Below are 22,061 nucleotides of genomic sequence, written 5' to 3' on the forward strand. Positions count from 1 at the left end.
TCCCTCAGTACTGCCCCTCCGACAGTGCAGTGCTCCCTCAGTACAGTCCCTCCGACAGTGCGGCACTCACTCAGTACTGCCCCTCCGACAGTGTGGCACTCACTCAGTACTGTCCCTCCAACAGTGCGGTGCTCCCTCAGTACTGCCCCTCCGACAGTGCAGCGCTCCCTCAGTACTGATCCTCCGAGAGTGCAGCGCTCCCTCAGTACTGATCCTCCGACAGTGCAGCGCTCCCTCAGTACTGATCCTCCGACAGTGCAGCGCTCCCTCAGTACTGCCCCTCCGACAGTGCAGCACTCCCTCAGTACTGTCCCTCCAACAGTGCAGCACTCCCTCAGTACTGCCCCTCAGAAAGTGCAGCGCTCTCTCAGGAGTCACTCTCTGACAGTGCTGCGCTCCCTCAATGCTGCCCCTCCAACAGTTCTGCGTTCCCTCAGTGCTGCCCCTCCGACAGTGCAGCGCTCTCTCAGTACTGACCCTCCGACAGTGCAGCGCTCTCTCAGGAGTCACCCTCCGACAGTGCGGCGCTCCTTCAGTACTGTCCCTCCGACAGAGCGGCGCTCCCTCAGTATTGTCCCTCCGACAGTGTAGCGCTCCCTCAGGACTCACCCTCCGACAGTGCGGCGCTCCCTCAGTACTGCCCCTCCGACAGTGCAGCACTCCCTCAGTACAGCCCCTACGACAGTGCGGCGCTCCCTCAGTACTGCCCCTCCGACAGTGCAGCACTCCCTCAGTACTGCCCCTCCGACAGTGTAGCACTCCCTCAGTACTGCCCCTCCGACAGTGCGGTGCTCCCTCAGTACTGCCACTCTGACGTTGCGGCACTCCCTCAGTACTGCCCCTCCGACAGTGCGGCGCTCACTCAGTACTGTCCCTCCGACCGTGCAGCACTCCCTCAGTACTGCCCCTCCGACAGTGCAGCACTCCCTCAGTGCTGGCCCTCCGACACTGCTGCGCTACCTCAGTGCTGCCCCTCCGACAGTGCAGCGACCCTCAGTACTGGCCCTCCGACAGTGCAGCGCTCCCAGAGGAGTCGCCCTCTGACAGTGCTGCGCTCCCTCAGTGCTGCCCCTCCGACAGTGCTGCGCTCCCTCAGTACTGCCCCTCCGACAGTGCAGCAACCCTCAGTACTGTCCCTCCGACAGTGCAGCGCTCTCTCAGTACTGTCCCTCCGACAGTGCAGCACTCTCTCAGGAGTCACCCTCCAAAAGTGCGGTGCTCCCTCAGTACTATCCCTCCGACAGTGCAGCATTCTCTCAGTACTGTCCCTCCGACAGTACAGCACTCTCTCAGTACTGCCCCTCCAACAGTGCGGCGCTCACTCAGCACTGCCCCTCCGACAGTGCGGTGCTCACTCAGTACTGCCCCACCGACAGTGTGGCACTCACTCAGTACTGACCCTCTGACAGTGCAGCGCTCCCTCAGTACTGCCCCTCCGACAGTGTGGCACTCACTCAGTACTGTCCCTCCGACAGTGCGGCTCTCCCTCAGTACTGCCCCTCCGACAGTTCGGCACTCCCTCAGTACTGCCCCTCCGACAGTGCAGCGCTCCCTCAGTGCTGTCCCTCTGACAGTGCACCGCTCTCTCAGTACTGTCCCTCCGACAGTGCCGTGCTCTCTCAGTACTGTCCCTCCGACAGTGCAGCGCTCTCTCAGTACTGTCCCTCCGACAGTGCGGCACTCCCTCAGTATGGCCCTCTGACAGTGCGGCACTCCCTCAGTACTGCCCCTCTGACAGTGCAGCACTCCCTCGGTACTGCCCCTCCGACGGTGCAGCACTCCCTCAGTACTGCCCCTCCAACAGTGCAGTGCTCCCTCAGTACTGTCCCTCCGACAGTGCAGCACTCCCTCAGTACTGTCCCTCTGACAGTGCGGCGCTCTCCCAGGAGTCACTCTCTGACAGTGCTGCGCTCCCTCAGTGCTGCCCCTCCAACAGTGCAGCGCTCCCTAAGTACTGCCCCTCCGACAGTGCAGCGCTCTCTCAGTACCGTCTCTTCAACAGTGCAGCGCTCCCTCAGGACTGTCTCTCCGACCGTGCAGCGCTCTCTCAGTACTGACCCTCCGACAGTGCAGCACTCACTCAGGAGTCACCCTCTGACAGTGCGGTGCTCTCTCAGTACTGTCCCTCAGACAGTGCGGCGCTCCCTCAGTATTGTCCCTCCGACAGTGCAGCGCTCCCTCAGGGCTCACCCTCCGACAGTCTGGCGCTCCCTCAGTACTGTCCCTCCGACAGTGCAGCACTCCCTCAGTACTGCCCCTCCGACAGTGCAGCACTCCCTCAGTACTGCCCCTCCGACAGTGCAGCGCTCTCTCAGTACCGTCTCTCCGACAGTGCAGCACTCTCTCAGGAGTCACCCTCCGACAATGCGGTGCTCCCTCAGTACTGTCCCACCGACAGTGCAGCGCTCTCTCAGTACTGCCCCTCCGACAGTGTGGCCACCCCTCAGTACGGCCTCTCCAACAGTGCGGCGCTCACTCAGCACTGCCCCTCCGACAGTGCAGTGCTCACTCAGTACTGCCCCTCCGACAGTGTGGCACTCACTCAGTACTGACCCTCTGACAGTGCAGCGCTCCCTCAGTACTGCCCCTCCGACAGTGTGGCACTCACTCAATACTGTCCCTCCGACAGTGCGGCACTCCCTCAGTACTGCCCCTCCGACAGTGCAGCGCTCCCTCAGTGCTGCCCCTCCGACAGTGCACCGCTCTGTCAGTACTGTCTCTCCGACAGTGCAGTGCTCTCTCAGTACTGTCCCTCCGACAGTGCAGCGCTCTCTCAGTACTGTCCCTCCGACAATGCGGCACTCCCTCAGTACTGCCCTCCGACAGTGCGGCACTCCCTCAGTACTGCCCCTCTGACAGTGCAGCACTCCCTCAGTACTGCCCCTCCGACAGTGCAGCACTCCCTCAGTACTGCCCCTACGACAGTACGGTGCTCCCTCAGTACTGCCCCTCCGACAGTGTAGCACTCCCTCAGTACTGCCCCTCCGACAGTGCGGCGCTCCCTCAGTACTGCCACTCCGACGTTGCGGCACTCCCTCAGTACTGCCCCTCCGACAGTGCAGCGCTCTCTCAGTACCGTCTCTCCGACAGTGCAGCACTCTCTCAGGAGTCACCCTCCGAAAGTGCGGTGCTCTCTCAGTACTGTCCCTCCGACAGTACAGCACTCTCTCAGTACTGTCCCTCCGACAGTGCAGCGCTCCCTCAGTACCGTCTCTCCGACAGTGCAGCGCTCTCTCAGTACTGTCCCTCCGACAGTGCAGTGCTCTCTCAGTACTGTCCCTCCGACAGTGCAGCGCTCTCTCAGTACTGTCCCTCCGACAGTGCGGCACTCCCTCAGTACTGCCCTCCGACAGTGCGGCACTCCCTCAGTACTGCCCCTCTGACAGTGCAGCACTCCCTCAGTACTGCCCCTCCGACAGTGCAGCACTCCCTCGGTACTGCCCCTCCGACAGTGCGGCACTCCCTCAGTACTGCCCCTCCATCAGTGCAGCGCTCCCTCAGTACTGCCCCTCTGACAGTGCAGTGCTCTCTCAGTACTGTCCCTCAGACAGTGCGGCGCTCCCTCAGTATTGTCCCTCCGACAGTGCAGCGCTCACTCAGGACTCACCCTCCGACAGTGCGGCGCTCCCTCAGTACTGCCCCTCAGACAATGCAGCGCTCCCTCAGTACTGCCCCTCCGACAGTGCGGCGCTCCCTCAGTACTGTCCCTCCGACAGTGCAGCGCTCCCTCAGTACCATCTCTCCGACAGTACAACGCTCCCTCAGTACCGTGTCTCCGACAGTGCTGCGCTCTCTCAGGACTGCCCCTCCAACACTGCAGTGCTCTCTCAGTACTTCCCCTCCGACAGTGCAGCGCTCCCTCAGTACTGTCCCTCTGACAGTGCAGCGCTCCCTCTGTACCATCTCTCCGACAGTGCAGCGATCCCTCAGTACCGTCTCTCCGACAGTGCAGCGCTCTCTCAGGACTGCCCCTCCAACACTGCAGCGCTCTCTCAGTACTGCCCCTCCGACAGTGTGTGGCACTCCCTCAGTACTGTCCCTCCGACACTGCCGTGCTCCCTCAGTACCGTCTCTCCGACAGTGCAGCGCTCCCTCAGTACTGCCTCTCAGACAGTGCAGCGCTCCCTCAGTACTGCCCCTCCAACAGTGGGGTGCTCCCTCAGTACTGTCCCTCCGACAGTGCAGCGCTCCCTCAGTACTGTCCCACTGACAGTGCAGCGCTCCCTCAGTACTGCCCCTCCGACAGTGCAGCGCTCCCTCAGTACTGCCCCTCCGACAGTGCGGCGCTCCCTCAGGACTTACCCTCCGACAGTACAGCACTCCGTCTGTGCAACCCCTCCGACAGTGCAGTGCTCCCTCAGTGCTGCCCCTCAGACAGCGCGGTGCTCCCTCAGGACTCACCCTCCGACAGTGCGGCGCTCCCTCAGTACTGCCCCTCCGACAGTGCGGCGCTCCCTCAGTACCGTCTCTCCGACAGTGCAGCACTCCCTCAGTACTGCCCCTCCAACAGTGCAGCGCTCTCCCAGGAGTCACCCTCTGAAAGTGCTGCCCCTCCAACAGTGCAGCGCTCCCTCAGTACCGCCCCTCCGACAGTGCAGCGCTCTCTCAGGAGTCAATTCAATTCAATTCAATTCAAATCGCTTTATTGGCATGACAAGTTACATCTTATGTTGCCAAAGCATCGGAAAACATTCATGTTTGTTCACAAAAATACAGATCTATCCATACAGTGTATAAACAGATATATCCTTGAGTGTATAAATATATTTTCATATAATTTATATATACCCTTTTCTTATATTTATTGGTTGTCCCTCTGTTTATGGCAAGCTGTAACATAGTGTGCCGCTAGTGTTACGCAATTTCTCTCTTCCCCTAGTAGGTATGGGAGTTTTTGGTCGTCGTTCAAATATCTGAATTCCGGGCATATTTTTGTGAATTTTGGGTAGAAATTCTCCCTTATGCCCTGATATTTTCTACAAGCTGTGAGGAAGTGCATCTCTGTCTCCACCACTCCCTGACTGCAGTGAGAGCATATCCTGTCCTCTCTTGGTAGCCGGGTCTGCCTGTGTCTACCTTTTTCGATCGCCAGGCTATGTTCACTAAGTCTGTACATTGTCAAGGTTTTTCTCAGTTTGCTATCTTTTCCCATGGTCAGGTAATCAGCTATGTTGTATTGTCTGTTTAGGGCCAAGTAGCAATTGAGTTTGCTTTGGGTTTTTGTTGTTTCTGCCCAGTATGACAGATATTTTTCCTTTTGCTTAGCGACGATTGTGTTGGGTCGAATTCTTTGTATTACGCTGTCACTGTCCTGGAGCTGGTTATTGTTAGTAGTGTTAGTAGTTACTTCACTGAGTCCCAGGACTAGTTGACTGAGGGTATTCTTCTTTATGGTCCTCTCTTGGCATTTCAGGGCTTCGTAATGATAGCATTAGGGGTTGCTCATTTCTAGGTGTTTCCAAAATTTGGTGGCTCTTTTTTGGATAGTGATTATTAATGGATATTGGCCTAGTTCTGCCCTGCATGCATTGTTTATGGTTTTCCTTTGAGTCCGGAGGATACTTTTACAGAATTCTGCATGTAGGATCTCAATTGGGTGTTTGTCCCATTTTGCAAATTCTTGTTGTGTTAGCGGTCCCCACACCTCACTGCCATAGAGTGCAATTGGTTCAATTACTGATTTGAAAATTTTGAGCCAAATGCTAATTGGGATTTCTATTTGGATTGATTTTTTAATGGCATAGAAAGCCCTTCTTGCTTTCTCTTTCAGTTCATTCACAGCCAGTTTGAAATTTCCCGTAGAGCTGATTTTTAAGCCCAAGTATGTGTAGTTAGTGGTTTGTTCAATTTTGGTTGTTCCTAGTGTGAAATTTATTTTGGGTCCCTGATGTCTGGATCTTTGCTGGAACACAAGGACTTTGGTTTTTTGGGGATTTATTGTCAGGGCCCAAGTCTGGCAGTACGACTCCAGCAGATCCAAGTTCTGCTGTAGACCCTCCTTAGTTGGTGACAGCAGAACCAGGTCATCTGCATAGAGGAGGAATTTAACTTTGGATTCATATAGGGTGAGGCCGGGTGCTGTAGATTGTTCAAGAAGTTTTGCCAGTTCATTTATGTAAATATTGAAGAGTGTCAGTGAGATTGGCGAGCCCTGCGTCACCCCCCGCCCCTGTGGGAAGTATTTTGTTTGTTTGTCTCCAATTTTAACTGCACATTTGTTGTTTGTATACATTGATTTAATTACATCATATGTTTTTCCCCCTATCCCACTTTCGATAAGTTTCAGGAATAAACCGTCATGCCAGATGGAGTTGAAAGCCTTCTGGAAATCTATAAAGCACGCGTAGATTTTGCTTTTGTTTTGATGAACGTGTTTGTCAATTAGGGTCTGTAGGGTAAAGATATGATCTGATGTTCTGTAGTTTGGCAGGAATCTAATTTGGCTTTTACTCAAGACATTGTGCTCCTCAAGGAAGTTTATAAGTCTTTTGTTTATGATGCTACAGAATACCTTCCCCAGGTTACTGCTTACACAGATGCCTCGATAGTTATTTGGATCGACTTTGTCCCCACTTTTGTATATGGGCATTATGAGTCCTTTGTTCCAGATATCAGGGAAATAACCGACACTCAGAACCAAGTTGAAGAGTTTTAGGATAGCCAGTTTCATTTTATCGTCTGTGTGTTTAATCATCTCGCTTAGTATGCCGTCTGCCCCGCAAGCTTTTCCTGGTCGCAGGTCCTTGAGTTTTTCAAAAAGTTCTTTTTCTGTTATTATGGATCTAGCGGGTTTTGGTTATCTTTTATGGCCATTTCGAGCTTTTCCAGTTTTTTGCATATTTGGTGTTGTTCTGGCCTTATTGTGTTTTTCTCAGTACCGTCTCTCCGACAGCGCAGCGCTCCCTCAGTACTGTCTCTCCGACAGTTCAGCGCTCTCTCTGTACTGACCCTCCGACAGTGCAGTGCTCTTTCAGTAGCCACCCTCTGACAGTACTGCGCTCCCTCAGTACTGCCCCTCCGACAGTGCAGCGCTCTCTCAGTACCGTCTCTCCGACAGTGCAGCACTCTCTCAGGAGTCACCCTCCGACAGTGCGGTGCTCTCTCAGTACTGTCCCTCCGACAGTGCAGCGTTCGCTCGGGTCACCCTCTGACAGTGCGGTGCTCCCTCAGTACTGTCCCTCCGACAGTGCAGCACTCCCTCAGTACCATCTCTCCGACAGTGCAACGCTCCCTCAGTACCGTGTCTCCGACAGTGCTGCGCTCTCTCAGGACTGCCCCTCCAACATTGCAGTGCTCTCTCAGTACTGCCCCTCCGACAGTGCAGCACTCCCTCAGTACCATCTCTCCGACAGTGCAACGCTCCCTCAGTACCATGTCTCCGACAGTGCAGCGCTCCCTCATTACTGCCCCTCCGACAGTGCGGCGCTCCCTCAGGACTTACCCTCCGACAGTACAGCACTCCGTCTGTGCATCCCCTCCGACAGTGCAGTGCTCCCTCAGTGCTGCCCCTCGGACAGTGCGGTGCTCCCTCAGGACTCACCCTCCGACAGTGCGGTGCTCCCTCAGTACTGCCCCTCCGACAGTGCAGCGCTCCCTCAGTACTGCCCCTCCGACAGTGCGGCGCTCACTCAGTACCGTCTCTCCGACAGTGCAGCGCTCCCTCAGTACTGCCCCTCTGATAGTGCGGTGCTCCCTCAGTACTGCCCCTCCGACTGTGCGGCGTTCCCTCAGTACTGACCCTCCGACAGTGCGGCACTCCCTCAGGACTCACCCTCTGACAGTGCGGTGCTCCCTCAGTACCATCTCTCCGACAGTGCAGCGCTCCCTCAGTACTGCCCCTCTGATAGTGCAGTGCTCCCTCAGTGCTGCCCCTCTGACAGTGCGGTGCTCCCTCAGTACTGCCCCTCCGACTGTGCGGCGTTCCCTCAGTACTGACCCTCCGACAGTGCGGCACTCCCTCAGGACTCACCCTCTGACAGTGCGGTGCTCCCTCAGTACTGTCCCCCCGACAGTGCGGCGCTCCCTCAGTACTGCCCCTCCGACAGTGCGGCGCTCCCTCAGTACTGCCCCTCCGACAGTGTAGCCCCTCTGACAGTGCGGCGCTCCCTCAGTACTGCCCCTCCGACAATGCGGCGATCCCTCAGTACTGCCCCTCCAACAGTGCAGCCCTCCCTCAGTACTGCCCCTCTGACAGTGCAGCACTCCCTCAGGACTTACCCTCCGACAGTACAGCACTCTGTCTGTGCATCCCCTCTGACAGTGCAGTGCTCCCTCAGTACTGCCCCTCTGACAGTGCAGTGCTCCCTCAGTGCTGCCCCTCGGACAGTGCGGCGCTCCCTCAGTACTGTCCCTCCGCCAGCACGGCGCTCCCTCAGTACTGTCCCTTGGACAGTGCGGCGCTCTCTCCGGACTCACCCTCCGACAGTGTGGTACTCCCTCGGTACTGTCCCTCCAACAGTGTGGCACTCCCTCGGTACTGTCCCTCCAACAGTGTGGCGCTCCCTCGGTACTGTCCCTCCGACAGTGTGGCGCTCCCTTAGTACTGTCCCTCCGACAGTGTGGCGCTCCCTCGGTACTGTCCCTCCGACAGTGCGGCGCTCCCTCAGTACTGCCCCTCCGACAGTGCGGCGCTCCCTCAGTACTGCCCCTCCGACAGTGTAGCCCCTCTGACAGTGCGGCGCTCCCTCAGTACTGCCCCTCCGACAATGCGGCGATCCCTCAGTACTGCCCCTCCAACAGTGCAGCCCTCCCTCAGTACTGCCCCTCTGACAGTGCAGCACTCCCTCAGGACTTACCCTCCGACAGTACAGCACTCTGTCTGTGCATCCCCTCTGACAGTGCAGTGCTCCCTCAGTACTGCCCCTCTGACAGTGCGGCGCTCCCTCAGTACTGTCCCTTGGACAGTGCGGCGCTCTCTCCGGACTCACCCTCCGACAGTGTGGTACTCCCTCGGTACTGTCCCTCCAACAGTGTGGCGCTCCCTCGGTACTGTCCCTCCGACAGTGTGGCGCTCCCTTAGTACTGTCCCTCCGACAGTGTGGCGCTCCCTCGGTACTGTCCCTCCGACAGTGTGGCGCTCCCTCGGTACTGGCTCTCCAACAGTGCAGCACTCTCTCAGGACTCACCCTCCGACAGTGTGGCGCTCCCTCAGTACTGTCCCTCCGCCAGCACGGCGCTCCCTCAGTACTGCCCCAACAGTGCAGCGTTCCTTCAGTACTGCCCCTCCAACAGCATGGCACTCCCTCAGTACTACCCCGCCGACAGTGCTGCACTCCTTCAGTACCGTCTTCCGACAGCACGGCACTCCCTCAGTACTGCCCCTCCGACAGCACGGTGCTCACTCAGTACTGCCCCTCCGACAGCACGGTGCTCACTCAGTACTGCACTGGAGGGTCGGCCCAGGTAATTGGCTGGAGTGGGACTTACTCAGGGAGCGCTGCAATGCCCGTGGTGCCATAATACAGATGAGTCGTTAAACCATGACTCTGCCTGCCCTCTCAGCTGGATGTAAAAGGTCCCACGCCACAGCTGGAAGAAGAGCAGGAGAGTTCTCTCCAAGTCCTGGCCAATATTTGTCCCTCAACCAACATCACTTTTAAAAAACCAATTATCTGATCATTATCACATTTGTCTTTTGTGAGACCTTGGTGTGTGCAAATTGGCTACTGTGTGACCTAAGTAAAAGCAGTGACTACGCTTCAAAAAGTACTTCATTGGCACTGAACGCTTTCGGATATCGAGCAGTTATGAAAGGCGCTATTTTCATTTTCTGTTGGCATTTCTGGTTTAATGAGTGCATTAGATCAGGTCGCGGCATCGACCATTTCAGTTTCAATGATTCTAATATTTATAAGCACAGATTTACAGCATGCTATATTTTTCATGTAGGTGGTTTGCGTTGGTGGTTCGAATCACCTCACCTACTTAGTTCTCGACGACAGGAATTATGGTGAACAGGATTGGAACACTGACAAGTTTTTCGGACTCAACCGTACGGTGTTTATTAAGGTTATGTAGGGTTTCACAAGAATTTCATAAATCTCTACAGCTCCAAAGACTATATTTTGAGTAAAGAAAACCTGGGTAGAATATATCTTTAAAAATCCAGGGCATCAAAATGGCCATCAGATCTCATGGCAGAAGAAAAGGGCAGCCTGTGGGTCTGTGAAAAAGGAAAATCAAAGATGGCTGTCTGGCCTCGTGGCAAAAGACACAACACAGCCTGTGTACATGTGGAAAGGAAAATCAAAGATGGCTGACAAAGGGTTTGAAAAAAAAAAACCAGCCTCTGAAGCAATGAGGTATTTAAACTGTCAATCAAATGCAGTTTAGGGAGTTTCACCGCAGGACAATGGTTGTTTGTTTACAGAACTGTTACAATGTTGACTCAAGAGATTATGTACTTGAGACTGTCAATCAATTGTGGTTGGGCGTGACCGCAGGACAAAGGATTTATTTACACTAACATCCAAGGGCTGTTTACTCAGCACTTAAAGAAACAGACATGTTTTTTTCAAACAGACAGCTTTATTCGAACCAGTCAATGAATGGGGATACATTCAAAAACCCATCACAATGAATGGGGACAGATCAATTCCCTTTTGTACAGCCCAGATACATCTGGATTTGAGCGCGAAGATTTCAGCTCCAAATGGGGTATAAAGATAGCTTCTCAGGAAGCTATCTCGCTCTCTCTCTGCAGCCTCGCCTCCGTGCCCTGCCTACAGAAGTACAGCTCAGTAGCCCGCCTAAAGGAGTGGAATACCAGCAGTTACTTTTAAATACTGGGGTATCTCCACTTCGGGGCAGTGAAGAATCTACAGACCGCAAGGGCACGGAGCAGGCGTTCATTGGTGAGCATACATTTTTCTGGCCCATCACAAGGCAACCTAGATAGGTATTAGGGGGTCGGAATTAAGGGGAATTTTTGTTAAATTGTGATTTTAGTCAATTTTCCCTCATTGTGTCCGTTTTCTCCTCCCCTATTAAGTAAAAAAGAGTGTCCTGCTAAGCAAAAGAGTGCTGTAGGAGGCACAGTGTACTGTGTTAAGTAAAAGTGCTCCACTAGGTAAAAGTGCTGTATTACATAAAAAAAGTGTTGCTACTAAGCAAAAAAAAGTGCTGTAGTGAGCAAAAGTGTATTGTGTTAACTAAAAGTGCTGTGTTCAGCATAGGTGTGATGTATTGATTATTTTCAATTTATTTCTTTTTACTTCAATAAATACTGGTCTTCTTTACACCCAACCATGAGTCTCGTTTTGTCTACATCGCTACTGAATAAGTCCGGCGCTCAGAACCAGAAAAGGGGAGCGATTCGAACCCGCACGGGGTTCTGGAGCAGCTCAGATACTTCTGACTGGCCAGAGACAATAACCCCAGTTGATAACCCCTTCCTACAGTTAACACACACACACCCGCCTCCAGTACGTAAAATGCCTGGTGGTGTAAAACAAACAGTACAACATAGAAACATAGAAGATAGGAGCAGGAGTAGGCCATTCGGCCCCTCGAGCCTGTTCCGCCATTCAATGAGATCATGGCCGATCATCCAAATTCAGTACCCTGTCCCTGCTTTCTCCCCTTTAGCCTTAAGAAATATATCCAACTCCTTCTTGAATATATTTAATGAATTGGCCTCTACTGCCTTCTGTGGTAGAGAATTCCACAGGTTCACCACTCTCTGGGTGAAGAAATTCCTCCTCATCTCTGTCCTAAATGGCTTACCCCTTATCCTTAGAGATAACAATACAATAGCAAAATACTGCAGATGCTGGAAATCCGAAATAACAACAGAAAATGCTGGAAAAACTCAACAGGCCAGGCAGCATCCGTGGAGAGAGAAACAGAGTTAATGTTTCAGGTCGAAGACCTTTCGTCAGAACTGGAAAAAAAGCAGGAAATGGAATAGGTTTTAAAGCAAGTTTAGGGGCTGGGAAAAGGGGATGAAAGAACAAAAAAGGGAAGGTCAGTGATAGGATAGAAAACAGGAGAGATTAAGAGACATTAAAGGCAAGAGGAGGTGGTAATGGGACAGGTTAAGGAACAAAGGATGGCTCTAGATGGGGTGTGAATTGCGCTGGCAGAATGGAGGACAGCTGCCATGTGGGAGGGGGAAAAAGCCCACTTCTATCACAACAATACAACTTGGCCCGTCGAACAGGCCCCTGTCTCGTAGTAAGAAGCCTAAAATCACACGGTGTTGCTACACAGAGTATAACATGGACTCGTCCCACAAACCCCGGAACATACACTATATAATACACAGAACCTCCCCACTAAGCCCCTCTGGATTGATTGGGACACACAACACCCCCCTCACACAGTACCGGTGGTCTTAAGGATGTGTGGGCTTGGACAATGCTCACCCCGATTGTCCGTTTCCTTGCTCGCTGCTTCCCTGGGTAGAGCGTGTCACCTGGTCCCGTATCGCCGATGCATTATCCAAGTCCCAGTTTCGAGGTTCGTTGCTACAGTCAAAGAGCAAGGCGAGGCTCTTGTCGCTCGTGGTGGTTTCTTCTCTCTGTCTCGGACGGAGTGCTCGGTTCTTGGTTCAGAGACGAAGGCGAGAGCAAGCAAGAGAGAGAATGGCCAAAGCTGCCTTCTCTGTATACAATAAAAGTTCATTAAGGTCTGTGTATTGCAGTGATGTCTTTTAAATCACCCTTCTTTGTCTGGCTCCCGCCTTTGAGAGTCTTGGCCTTCCCCCAAATCTTGTATTCCAATACACACCCAGTAATAGAAACATAGAAGATAGGAGCAGGAGTAGGCCATTTGGCCCTTCGAGCCTGCTCCGCCATTCAATGAGATCATGGCTGATCATCCAAATTCAGTACCCTGTCCCTGCCTTCTCCCCATATCCCTTGATCCCTTTAGCCTCAAGAAACATATGCAACTTTTTCTTGAATATATTTAATGAACTGTCCTCCACCGCCCTCTGTGGCAGAGAATTCCACAGGTTCACCACTCTGGGTGAAGAAATTCCTCCCCATTTCAGTCCTAAATGGCTTACCCCTTATCCTTAGACTATGACCCCTGGTTCTGGACTCCCCGGCCATCAGAAACATCCTTCCTGCATCTAGTCTGTCCAGACCTGACAGAATTTTATAGGTTTCGATGAGATCCCCTCTCAATCTTCTAAACTCCAGTGAGTATAAGCCCAATCGACCCAATCTCTCCTCATACGTCATTCCTACCATCCCAGGTATCAGCCTGGTGAATCTTCGCTGCACTCCCTCCATGGCAAGAACATCCTTCCTCAGATAAGGTGACCAAAACTGCACACAATACTCAAGGTGCGGTCTCACCAAGGCCCTGTACAATCTAAACCACAGGACATGTACAGGGCTGGGGGATGGAAAACAATTCCTTATTCTTGTCTCCCCCTCCCTGTGGTACACATTTGATGTGATTTAGTCTTACTGCTGATGTGTTTTGCCCAAGGTTAAAGCGTTTTTCATTGTCAGGAAGTCCATTGTTCCAGCGAAACTGACATCGTTGTCTTATCCAATTGAAGATCCATCAAAACCCATGAAAACACGAAGTCTCACTGTCCAAAGTTAAATCATCTATTCACACTTAAATCACCTATCGAGATGCTCATTGTCCAAAGCAAATGTCTTCTCCATAGTTAAGCTGAAACTCACAGGTGTGTCTGTGCTTCTAGGTCCGACTGCACGGTGACATAGTGGTTAGCACTGTTGCCTCACAGCGCCAGAGACCCGGGTTCGAATCCGGCCTCGGGCGACTGTCTGTGTGGAGTTTGCACATTCTCCCCGTGTTTGCGTGGGTTTTCTCCGGGTGCTCCGGTTTCCTCCCACAGTCCAAAGATGTGCGGGTTAGGTTGATTGGCTATGATAAATTGACCCTTAGTGTTAGGGGGATTAAATACGTGGGGTTACAGGGATAGGGTGGGATATGTGTTGGTGTAGGGGTTACGGGGATCGGGTGGGATATGTGTCGGTGCAGGCTCGATGGGCCGAAATGGCCTCTATCTGCACTGTGGGGTTTCTGTGTGATTCTGTGAGTGCACCGCACCCCCACCACTGGGCCAAACAGGCTGCTGGTCAATCAGCAGCAACAATCAGACAAAATGTCGGATACAAAAAAAAATCCTTGGGGCCTGCGCCGATGCTTACACTCAGTACATTATCCGTGTCCATCTTGGGATCACACAGGCAACCCGGAAAGTGCAGGCAAAATTCTCTTACTCCCACTCACCTCCATTTCATTCTCACTCAGACAGTTTGAAAAAAATTAGCAAAAGCACAAAACAGAAAAAGACAAAAGGGAAAAGACAGGTAAAGAAATACACAGCAAAAAGTACAAAAACCAGACGCATACAGTCAAAAATTGCCTTCAACACAAGGCCCCCCTGTTCCCGCAGGGATGCTTCCCAAGTAGTTTGACTTCTCCCAGATCTCCACCGTCCCACACAGTCTATTCAGGCTGGAGGCAGACTGCAGGAATACGGGAGTATGAATGGGAAGTGCAGACACCAGGGTGTAATGAAGGCAGGAGGTGAGGTAGCTGATGCAGCGAGTGTGTAACACTGCACAAGTTCCAGCTCACACAGCGCTAGGCAGATCTCCAGGACCCACACAGCGAGGCTCAGGCTCTCTTCCTCGCAGGGAACCTCTCGACTCCTCAATTTCTTGTTTTCCTCCACCTAAAATAAAGAGAATGTCACAATAAATATTAACACTTGCTGATAAACCAGGATCGAATCCTTCCCTTGGATTACTGGGGACACGGGACACACACTGGGGGACAGGTTTCTCTGGGCTGTGCAGTGACAGTGAGAGCGTGTTCGCCATTCACTAGAAATAGTGAACAAAGGAAATCTTCAGACACAATCACGCTGTCAGTATAGCAACAAGAGGGATTCTGGGCTCCATCTTATACAGGGGGTAGCTGTACAAAAGAGGCACACACACCCCCCCTTAATACATCAAGGAGCCATGTACTGTACAGGACACACACCCCATTAATACATCAAGGAGCCGTGTACTGTACAGGACACACCCCATTAATACATCAAGGAGCCGTGTACTGTACAGGCCACACACCATTAATACATCAAGGAGCCGTGTACTGTACAGGACACACCCCATTAATACATCAAGGAGCCGTGTACTGTACAGGCCACACACCCCATTAATACATCAAGGAGCTGTGTACTGTACTGTCCTGCACAGACTGTCTGTGCTGCTCTGAAACATCAGCTCTTGATCCAGGCCAGTCAGGTTCCCCAGTTTACAGCTCATGTTCAGGAGCTGACTGGAATCGGAGCTACACTGAACCAGGTCAGAGTGCAGACTGTACTGTCCAGGCCAGGCCGTGTGTTATAACAGAGCAGGAGCCCACTGGATGTCAATGGGAGAATTCTCTCAACCTATACCCTGCAGGTACTGTGCTGTGTTCCAGTAGAAGTGACAGATCCAGGCTTATGTCTGAAGTGACTGCAACACAGAATATGCTGGGAGTCACTGATCGACATTTTAACTGGTAGCTGGGATTGTGCATTGTGTGGGGCAGTGGGCAGGTTACCCACTGCAGAAAATACCTGAAAGCCAAGCAGGGGGTGGGGGAGTGGAGAATCTCAGAGTCAGTGTGAAGAGTTTAAGTGTGGGGGGTGCTGTCACACTGAACTCCAGGCAAGTGAGGCCACCACTGTTTCTCTCCCCATGAAGGGCCCCCTCCAGTGGGTGGTCAGCACTGGTGGAGAAACACAGGACAATTCAGACTCGAATGTTCTAGGACTGTCTGACATTCCTGAACATGAAGCACTGAATGTTGTGGGACGGGGGTGAGTGGGGAATCACAGTGAGGCCCCCACACTGGCCCTTCACCTCACAGGCCTGGGCTCGAAGCCAAGCCACGTGAATGGGTGAAAGTGTTCTGACTGCAAGGCCCCAAGTTTGAGTCAATGACTGCGGAACAGGCCCACAGTCCAGGACAAGCAGAATTGACGGAATCGGTCTCTCAGTTACAGACAATTCTCTCCGCCCATCGCCATTTCCTCACCAACATTCCACATCGACCCATGTGACTTCACCTCAGTTCTATATATTAGTGGAGGAGAAGGAAGAGGAATGAAGAGACAGAAGATGAGACTCACGGCTCAGTGTAGAATTTCTGATTCGTTCCCTCCCCAACACAATAACAGAAACTAGTATCACGAGGGAGATTGCAGGAACGAGGACAAGGACAGCAATCCAATGATTCCTGGGCCCTGGAAGAAATAAAGTCATTGCGTTGAACCTCTAACTTCCATTTAATGCTCCATTATTATTTACAAACCCTCGGACTATTCTCCCAGAATCAGGATCTGTACACACAACTTCATTCACCCCTCCCCACCACCCTCAGTCCCAGGGGGCTGTTACAGGGTGTCCAGTACCACCTTCACCTGTCAGCATCAGTGGGTTACTCCACTGTGGGGGGGCACCACACCGAAGCTCCTTGCTCTCCTCCTCCAGAGAGCGACGCTTTACAGCGACCAGGAACCAACAGGTTGATTTTACTGTCGGCCCTCGCCCAGAGACCCTCAGACCAGATTCCCTCCACCGACCCCAGTCACTCATTTTCAAGCCTTGTTCTTCAATTCTGTGCTCCCTCCACAGAGCCTCCCCAGACTGGAGCACAGGTTGGAGAATCGGCCTTTGTGTTCCAGCCCTGCCCTCCAGCAAAGTCCTGGGACCACAGATCGCTGAATTTGTCCTCTCATTCTCAAACTGTTACGGGAGCCTAGTTTGTTACACTTCTGGTTCGGTTCAGGATGATGCTCAGTGAGCAATGAAACTGCGATTTAACGTGTACAAAAAGATAAACGACATGATGGGACACCCCCACCCTCCCCCCGCCACCTCCAGGGGACTGAGGGACCCTGACAATATTGGGACATCTGAACTGGGACAATATTACCCGGGTCTTTCACTCACTCACCCCTGGCTCGGTCCCCATCACACAGCTCTGCTGTGACTGGGTCGCTGGTTTTTTCACTGACTGGGTTCTCCGCGATGCACGTGTAGGTGTGACTCTCCTGCTCACTAGTGTCCTCGAGCTGTAGCACGGCTCCGTGAAACGTGGAATTGCCAACACCACCAGCTGATTGCCTTTCCCACCGACAGGTGACCTTTGTTCCTCTGGCAGTTGAACACTTCAGTTTGCGGTTTGATGAGCAGTTCCCAGTGATCACAACCATCGGCTGGGACACAGGCTCTGAAAGACAGGAAAATCCCTTAAATAACTTCAGCGGCAGGAGATAATCCAGACTGACCGAGGGAACGCCGCACTGTCGGAGGAGCCGTCTTTCAGATGAGATATTCACCACCTCCGCCAATGCCTTGATTGCATTTACCCCCCCCCCATCAGAATTGCAATTATAGAAGATTCATCATAACATGGATCATAATCGCTATGGGGACCAGCCCAAATGAGGGCAGGAAGCCTTCCTTCACAAAAATAGTCGATTAAATATCTTTAATGTCAAACTTTGACTTGAAGCCGATCAGATTTTTATATTTCTGATCTTGGATGCTACACAGAAATATAAACATAGAAACATAGAAAAATAGGGGCAGGAGCAGGCCATTCGGCCCTTCCAACCTGCTCCGCCATTCAATATCATGGCTGATCCTCTATCTCAATGCCATATTCCCGCTCTCTCCCCATTCCCCTTGATGCCTTTTGTGTCTAGAAATCTATCTATCTCCTTCTTAAATATATTCAGCCCAAGCACCAATCCTTGCGGTACCCCACTAGCCACAGCCTGCCATCCTGAAAAAGACCTGTTTATCCCTACTCTTTTCTGTCTGCAGGAACTGCAGGAAATGTTCCATAATCTATAGAATTTGGGAAGATGACAAGCAATGCATCCACTATTTTCATGGCTACCTTTTTTAGTACTCTGGGGTGTGGATTATCAGGCCCTGGGGATTTATCGGCTTTCAGTCCCATTAATTTCACCAGCACTATTTTTTTACTATTACTAATTTTCTTTTATTCCTCCTGCTCATTAGACCATTGGTTCCCTAGCATTTCTGGGAAGTTATTTGTGTGCTCTTCCGTGAAGACAGAACCAAAGTATTTGCTTAATTGCTCTGCCATTTCTTTGTACCCCATTATAAATTCTCCCGTCTCTGACTAAGGGACCTACATTTGTCTTCACTACTCTTTTAATCTTTTTACATACTCAACCTAAACTTGCTGAGTGATCTCCATCAATAAGGGGAAATACCAGATATAAGCTGGATATTTAATATACTGAAATAGACAGAATATATTCTGAATGGTGAGAAACTAGGAGCTGTGGAGGAGCAAAGGGATTTGGGTGTCGAAGTACACATTGCTGAAAGCTGGTGAACAAGTACAACATGTAATCAAAGGCTAATGGGATGTTGGCCTTTGTCTCTGGGGTTGGAACACAAAAGTGAGGACGTGATTCTTCTGTTGTACAGAGCCTTGGTTAGACCCCATCAGGAGCACTGCGTTCAGTGCTGGGCACCCCACCTCAAGAAGGAGCTATTAGAGGGAGCAACTCAGATTCACCAGAAGGATTCCAAAACTTAAAGGGTTAAATTAAGTTGCAAAATCAGGGATCCTGCTCAGCTGGCTTGTCGGCTTTTGAATGCAAAAACCAGGCCTGCTTTGTATTTTGAATGGCCCGCGCAACCCCTTAATAAAGAGGCCGCATGGTGCCAAATGAAAATTACTGGGAACATTGGACTGTTCCCGTTGCTATATCATGTGAGCACGTAGCATTCTGACTGGTCTCTCAGTACTCACCAAACACAGATAGTTTAAACATATCCCGGTCATTGTTCCTCAGTTCTTTTCCAAGGTAGTCCGTCTGTATCTCATACAATCCATCGTCATCAAGTTGGACGTTCTGCAGTTCAAAAAAGCCATCTCGGTGGAACTGAACCCGGTGTTTGTAGTAAGGGTGAGTCACATATGGCCTGTCTGGCTGGTCAGAATTCCAAGCCATGATTTTAAGACTGACCGGCGATCTGCATCTAAATGTCACTTCATACTTCTCATCACTACGGCGATTGATTGGAAACCTGATGTCTTCTCCAATGGAGAGATTAGCGACAGAGCTCGGGGAGGCAGATATTGCTGCTCTGCACAGTGTAATACAGTGAAGGGCTGGAATGGAAAGGAACAGATCACAGAGGGACTGAACAATGAGTATATATATATCTTTCTACATATATAAAGCAGTTGGTTTGTCTGTCTGTCTGTCCATCTGTATGTTTGTCTGTCCGCTATACACTCAAAAGTTATAGAGCGTACCTACACATGTTATACCAAAAGAAAGCTGATGATCAGGGGAGTGTCATAGGCATATTTACTTTTTGGTCAGACAAAAATTGTTCGGACAGTATACAAAAAACGTTCAAAAATCCGCTCATTAGCGGTTGACCAATCCTACCGCTCATTAGCATTGAGTGACATGATGGTTGACCAATCCTACACTTCAGTGACCTGATGGTTGACCAATCGGTGCATCACGGGGGGCGCGTTTCATTCCGTGTGTGGGCTGGCCTAATCCTGCAGCCTCCCGAAACTTCGCCGCCATTTTTTTAATACCGACAGCAACAGCACCAGCACAACAAACTCCCACATTGTGGCTCCGGCACAGTATCCCGCTCCCGGCCAGCCGGAGCGGCAGGTGAGTTGGGGTCACTTGGGCCGGGCCTGAAAACCGCACGGCCCGAGACACAGAGCAGGGGAATGGCAGCGGCCCGCCGTCAACTGCACGGCCCGAGACACAGAGTGGGGGAGCGGCAGCGGCCGGCCGTAAAACGCGCGGCCCAAAAAATCCCTGGCAATGCCGGGCCCCCCCCAGCTAGTTATATATAAAGCTAAACAGTGCCAGGGGATTGGTCTGGATCCATGTCCTCGGCCACCTAGGGGTCCAAATGGAGTTCATTTCACCCAACCAGATAGTGAGCAGTATGACCTTACAGAAACTTCAGCGATATTTACTATCAATGGATCATTAAAGTACCTGCAAACAGCCATAGAATTTCCATTGCTTTCCAATCAGAGTATTTCATCCTTTGTTGCAAGGTATCCAGAGTCTCCTCTCTCCAATCACACCTTGCTGTAGTGGATTCTGAAAATAGCAGTGATTCTGTAGAAAAGTAACAGACTTCAATCTGTGCAATGACAGTAGATTTCCAAATTCATTTTGCACTCAGGCCTAAAACCACCTTTAAAAAAAAGCCAAGCATTTCTATGCTCACTTGAGAGAGATTGTTTTATGCTGATCAAGGTGAGGGACATCAGAACAACAAAAAACAAAACATTTTTGTCCAGTTTTAACTTATTGGCTCCTTTTAGCTCAACAGTTAAACACCTGCTCAACTCATCATGTCCCACCCCAAATTGATATGTAATCAGTTGCCCAATAATTTGCTCACAAGAAAGAATGAAGTACTTTTGAAGAGTAGTCACTGTAGCGCTGTTGGTTGAGGACAGCAGGAGATCTCCCCAGCTCTTATTCCAATAGTGGCCATGGGATCTTCTACATCCACCTGAGAGCAGATGATGCCTCCGTTTAACATCTCATCCAAAATCAGCACCTCTGACAGGGCAGCACTCCCTCAGTACTGCACTGAAGTGTCAGCCTGGATTATCGGCTCATCTCTTTCAAACCCCACGACCGTTTGAGGCAAAGTGACCCCCGAAAAATGTAATGGTGCTGGCAGCTTAGACGAGAGGATAAAATACACACGCAGAACAAAGGAAGTCCACAATGAGCACTGAAACGCAAAGCAGAGCAGGGACAAGACAAACAGGAGAAAGAATGGTGCACAGACAAAGAGCAGAAAACAATGTAGATTCGAGACAGACAAGGAGAAAGCATCAACAAGGAGCAGACAGGAAAGACAGCACAACCCTGCTGATGAACTGGATCAGAAACACACATTGACAGCGAGTTCACCAAGTGAGGGTACAGATCATTTAGCCCAGAACTCTGCTGGGAATCATTTCGTTCAGTCCAATTTGATGTCACCTTTTAAAAGGGGGATGATATCTATAGATTCTTTTTATAAAAGAGCTTCAGTGAACACAACCCCTCAAGTGGATGAAACAAGTGTGAGCTGCTGCCATCAGTTAACAGTAAAGTGCTCACTGCTTTACCTTGCAGAGATCCAGTGGACAGTGCAGACTGTGAAATGTGCTGTTTCAGATACCATTTAATGCGATAGCAAAATACTGCAGATGTTGGAAATCCGAAATAACAACAGAAAATGCTGGAAAAACTCAGCAAGTCAGGCAACATCCGTGGAGAGAAATTTGAGTTGACGTTTCGGGTTTGACCCTTCTTCAAAACTCTTAAAATACAACAGAATTCACCATTTAATACCTGGGCACAGAAACTGGAAAGCACCGCACGGTACTGCGAGAATTTAGGAGATATGTTTTAAAATGATGGGAAGCATGTTCCAAATTACAATAGTCTGTGTCAATTAACATTAAGAGAGCGACAGCGGGAAACAGTTCCAGATGATTGAAGGACGCGGTTACTGGACAATGACATCTACAAGCGGGACCCAGAGTAACTCACTGAGTGATTCCCAGGGCCAGTCGCTGGAGACAGTGTCCTTACCTTGGAATAATGGATCAATGGGAGCCGCTCCTTCCAGACACTTTCAGCATCGACCCGCTCACTGACTGACTGCCTGATCCCAGTCACTGAATTTATCCCCGGGATCTTCAATTTCAAAAAATGCTTGTTTACCGGTCCATGACAACGCGGGACCTGATTGGGTGAGTGACAATTAGGGACCTGATTGGGTGAGTGCGAGACTCACGTGACTGCCACCCATTGTTTCATTTGTCACCCATGCCCCGCCCCTCGGTCCCGATTGGCTGAGCCCTGCTGTGTCGATTTAAAATCGCTGGGGCTGGATCCAGGCAACTGGTGGTAGAATCAGCAGAACTTCAGCTAAGTTCTTCATTTATTTTCCTCAAAACAGGAGTGTTTTCATCAATAATGTTAAAGGTAATATCAATACTTCAGGTTCAGATAAAAATATAGAAAATCA

The 22,061-nt window shown here is 51.1% G+C and overlaps 1 protein-coding gene across 1 annotated transcript; it reads right to left on the reverse strand.

Annotated features, from left to right (window-relative positions):
- Window positions 1-9,958: 9,958 nt before the first annotated feature.
- On the reverse strand, window positions 9,959-21,731 carry LOC147096476 (SLAM family member 5-like). Its single transcript, XM_085975274.1, has 6 exons — window positions 21,623-21,731; window positions 20,015-20,140; window positions 18,787-19,149; window positions 16,945-17,220; window positions 16,118-16,231; window positions 9,959-14,665 (listed from the first exon to the last, which is right to left on the reverse strand). Exons 2-6 carry the CDS (start codon window positions 20,061-20,063, stop codon window positions 14,565-14,567), a joined length of 903 nt encoding a protein of 300 aa, XP_085831400.1. The 5' UTR covers window positions 20,064-20,140; window positions 21,623-21,731; the 3' UTR covers window positions 9,959-14,564.
- Window positions 21,732-22,061: the final 330 nt, after the last annotated feature.

The sequence above is a fragment of the Somniosus microcephalus genome, unplaced genomic scaffold (genome assembly GCF_052327205.1).
Source record: "Somniosus microcephalus isolate GS21.2 unplaced genomic scaffold, FLI_Smic_1.0 unresolved_chr1, whole genome shotgun sequence".
Taxonomy (NCBI): Eukaryota; Metazoa; Chordata; class Chondrichthyes; order Squaliformes; family Somniosidae; genus Somniosus; species Somniosus microcephalus.

What these genes read in the sequence shown, in the direction of transcription:
- LOC147096476 (XM_085975274.1), bottom strand. Translation starts at nt 20,063, where the DNA reads ATGAAATACTCTGATTGGAAAGCAATGGAAATTCTATGGCTGTTTGCA. An exon ending in AATTCTATGGCTGTTTGCAG is followed by an intron (nt 19,150 to 20,014) that starts GTACTTTAATGA and finishes TTTCCATTCCAG; the next exon opens with CCCTTCACTGTATTACACTG. An exon ending in CAGAAATTCTACACTGAGCC is followed by an intron (nt 14,666 to 16,117) that starts GTGAGTCTCATC and finishes TCTTTATTTTAG; the next exon opens with GTGGAGGAAAACAAGAAATT.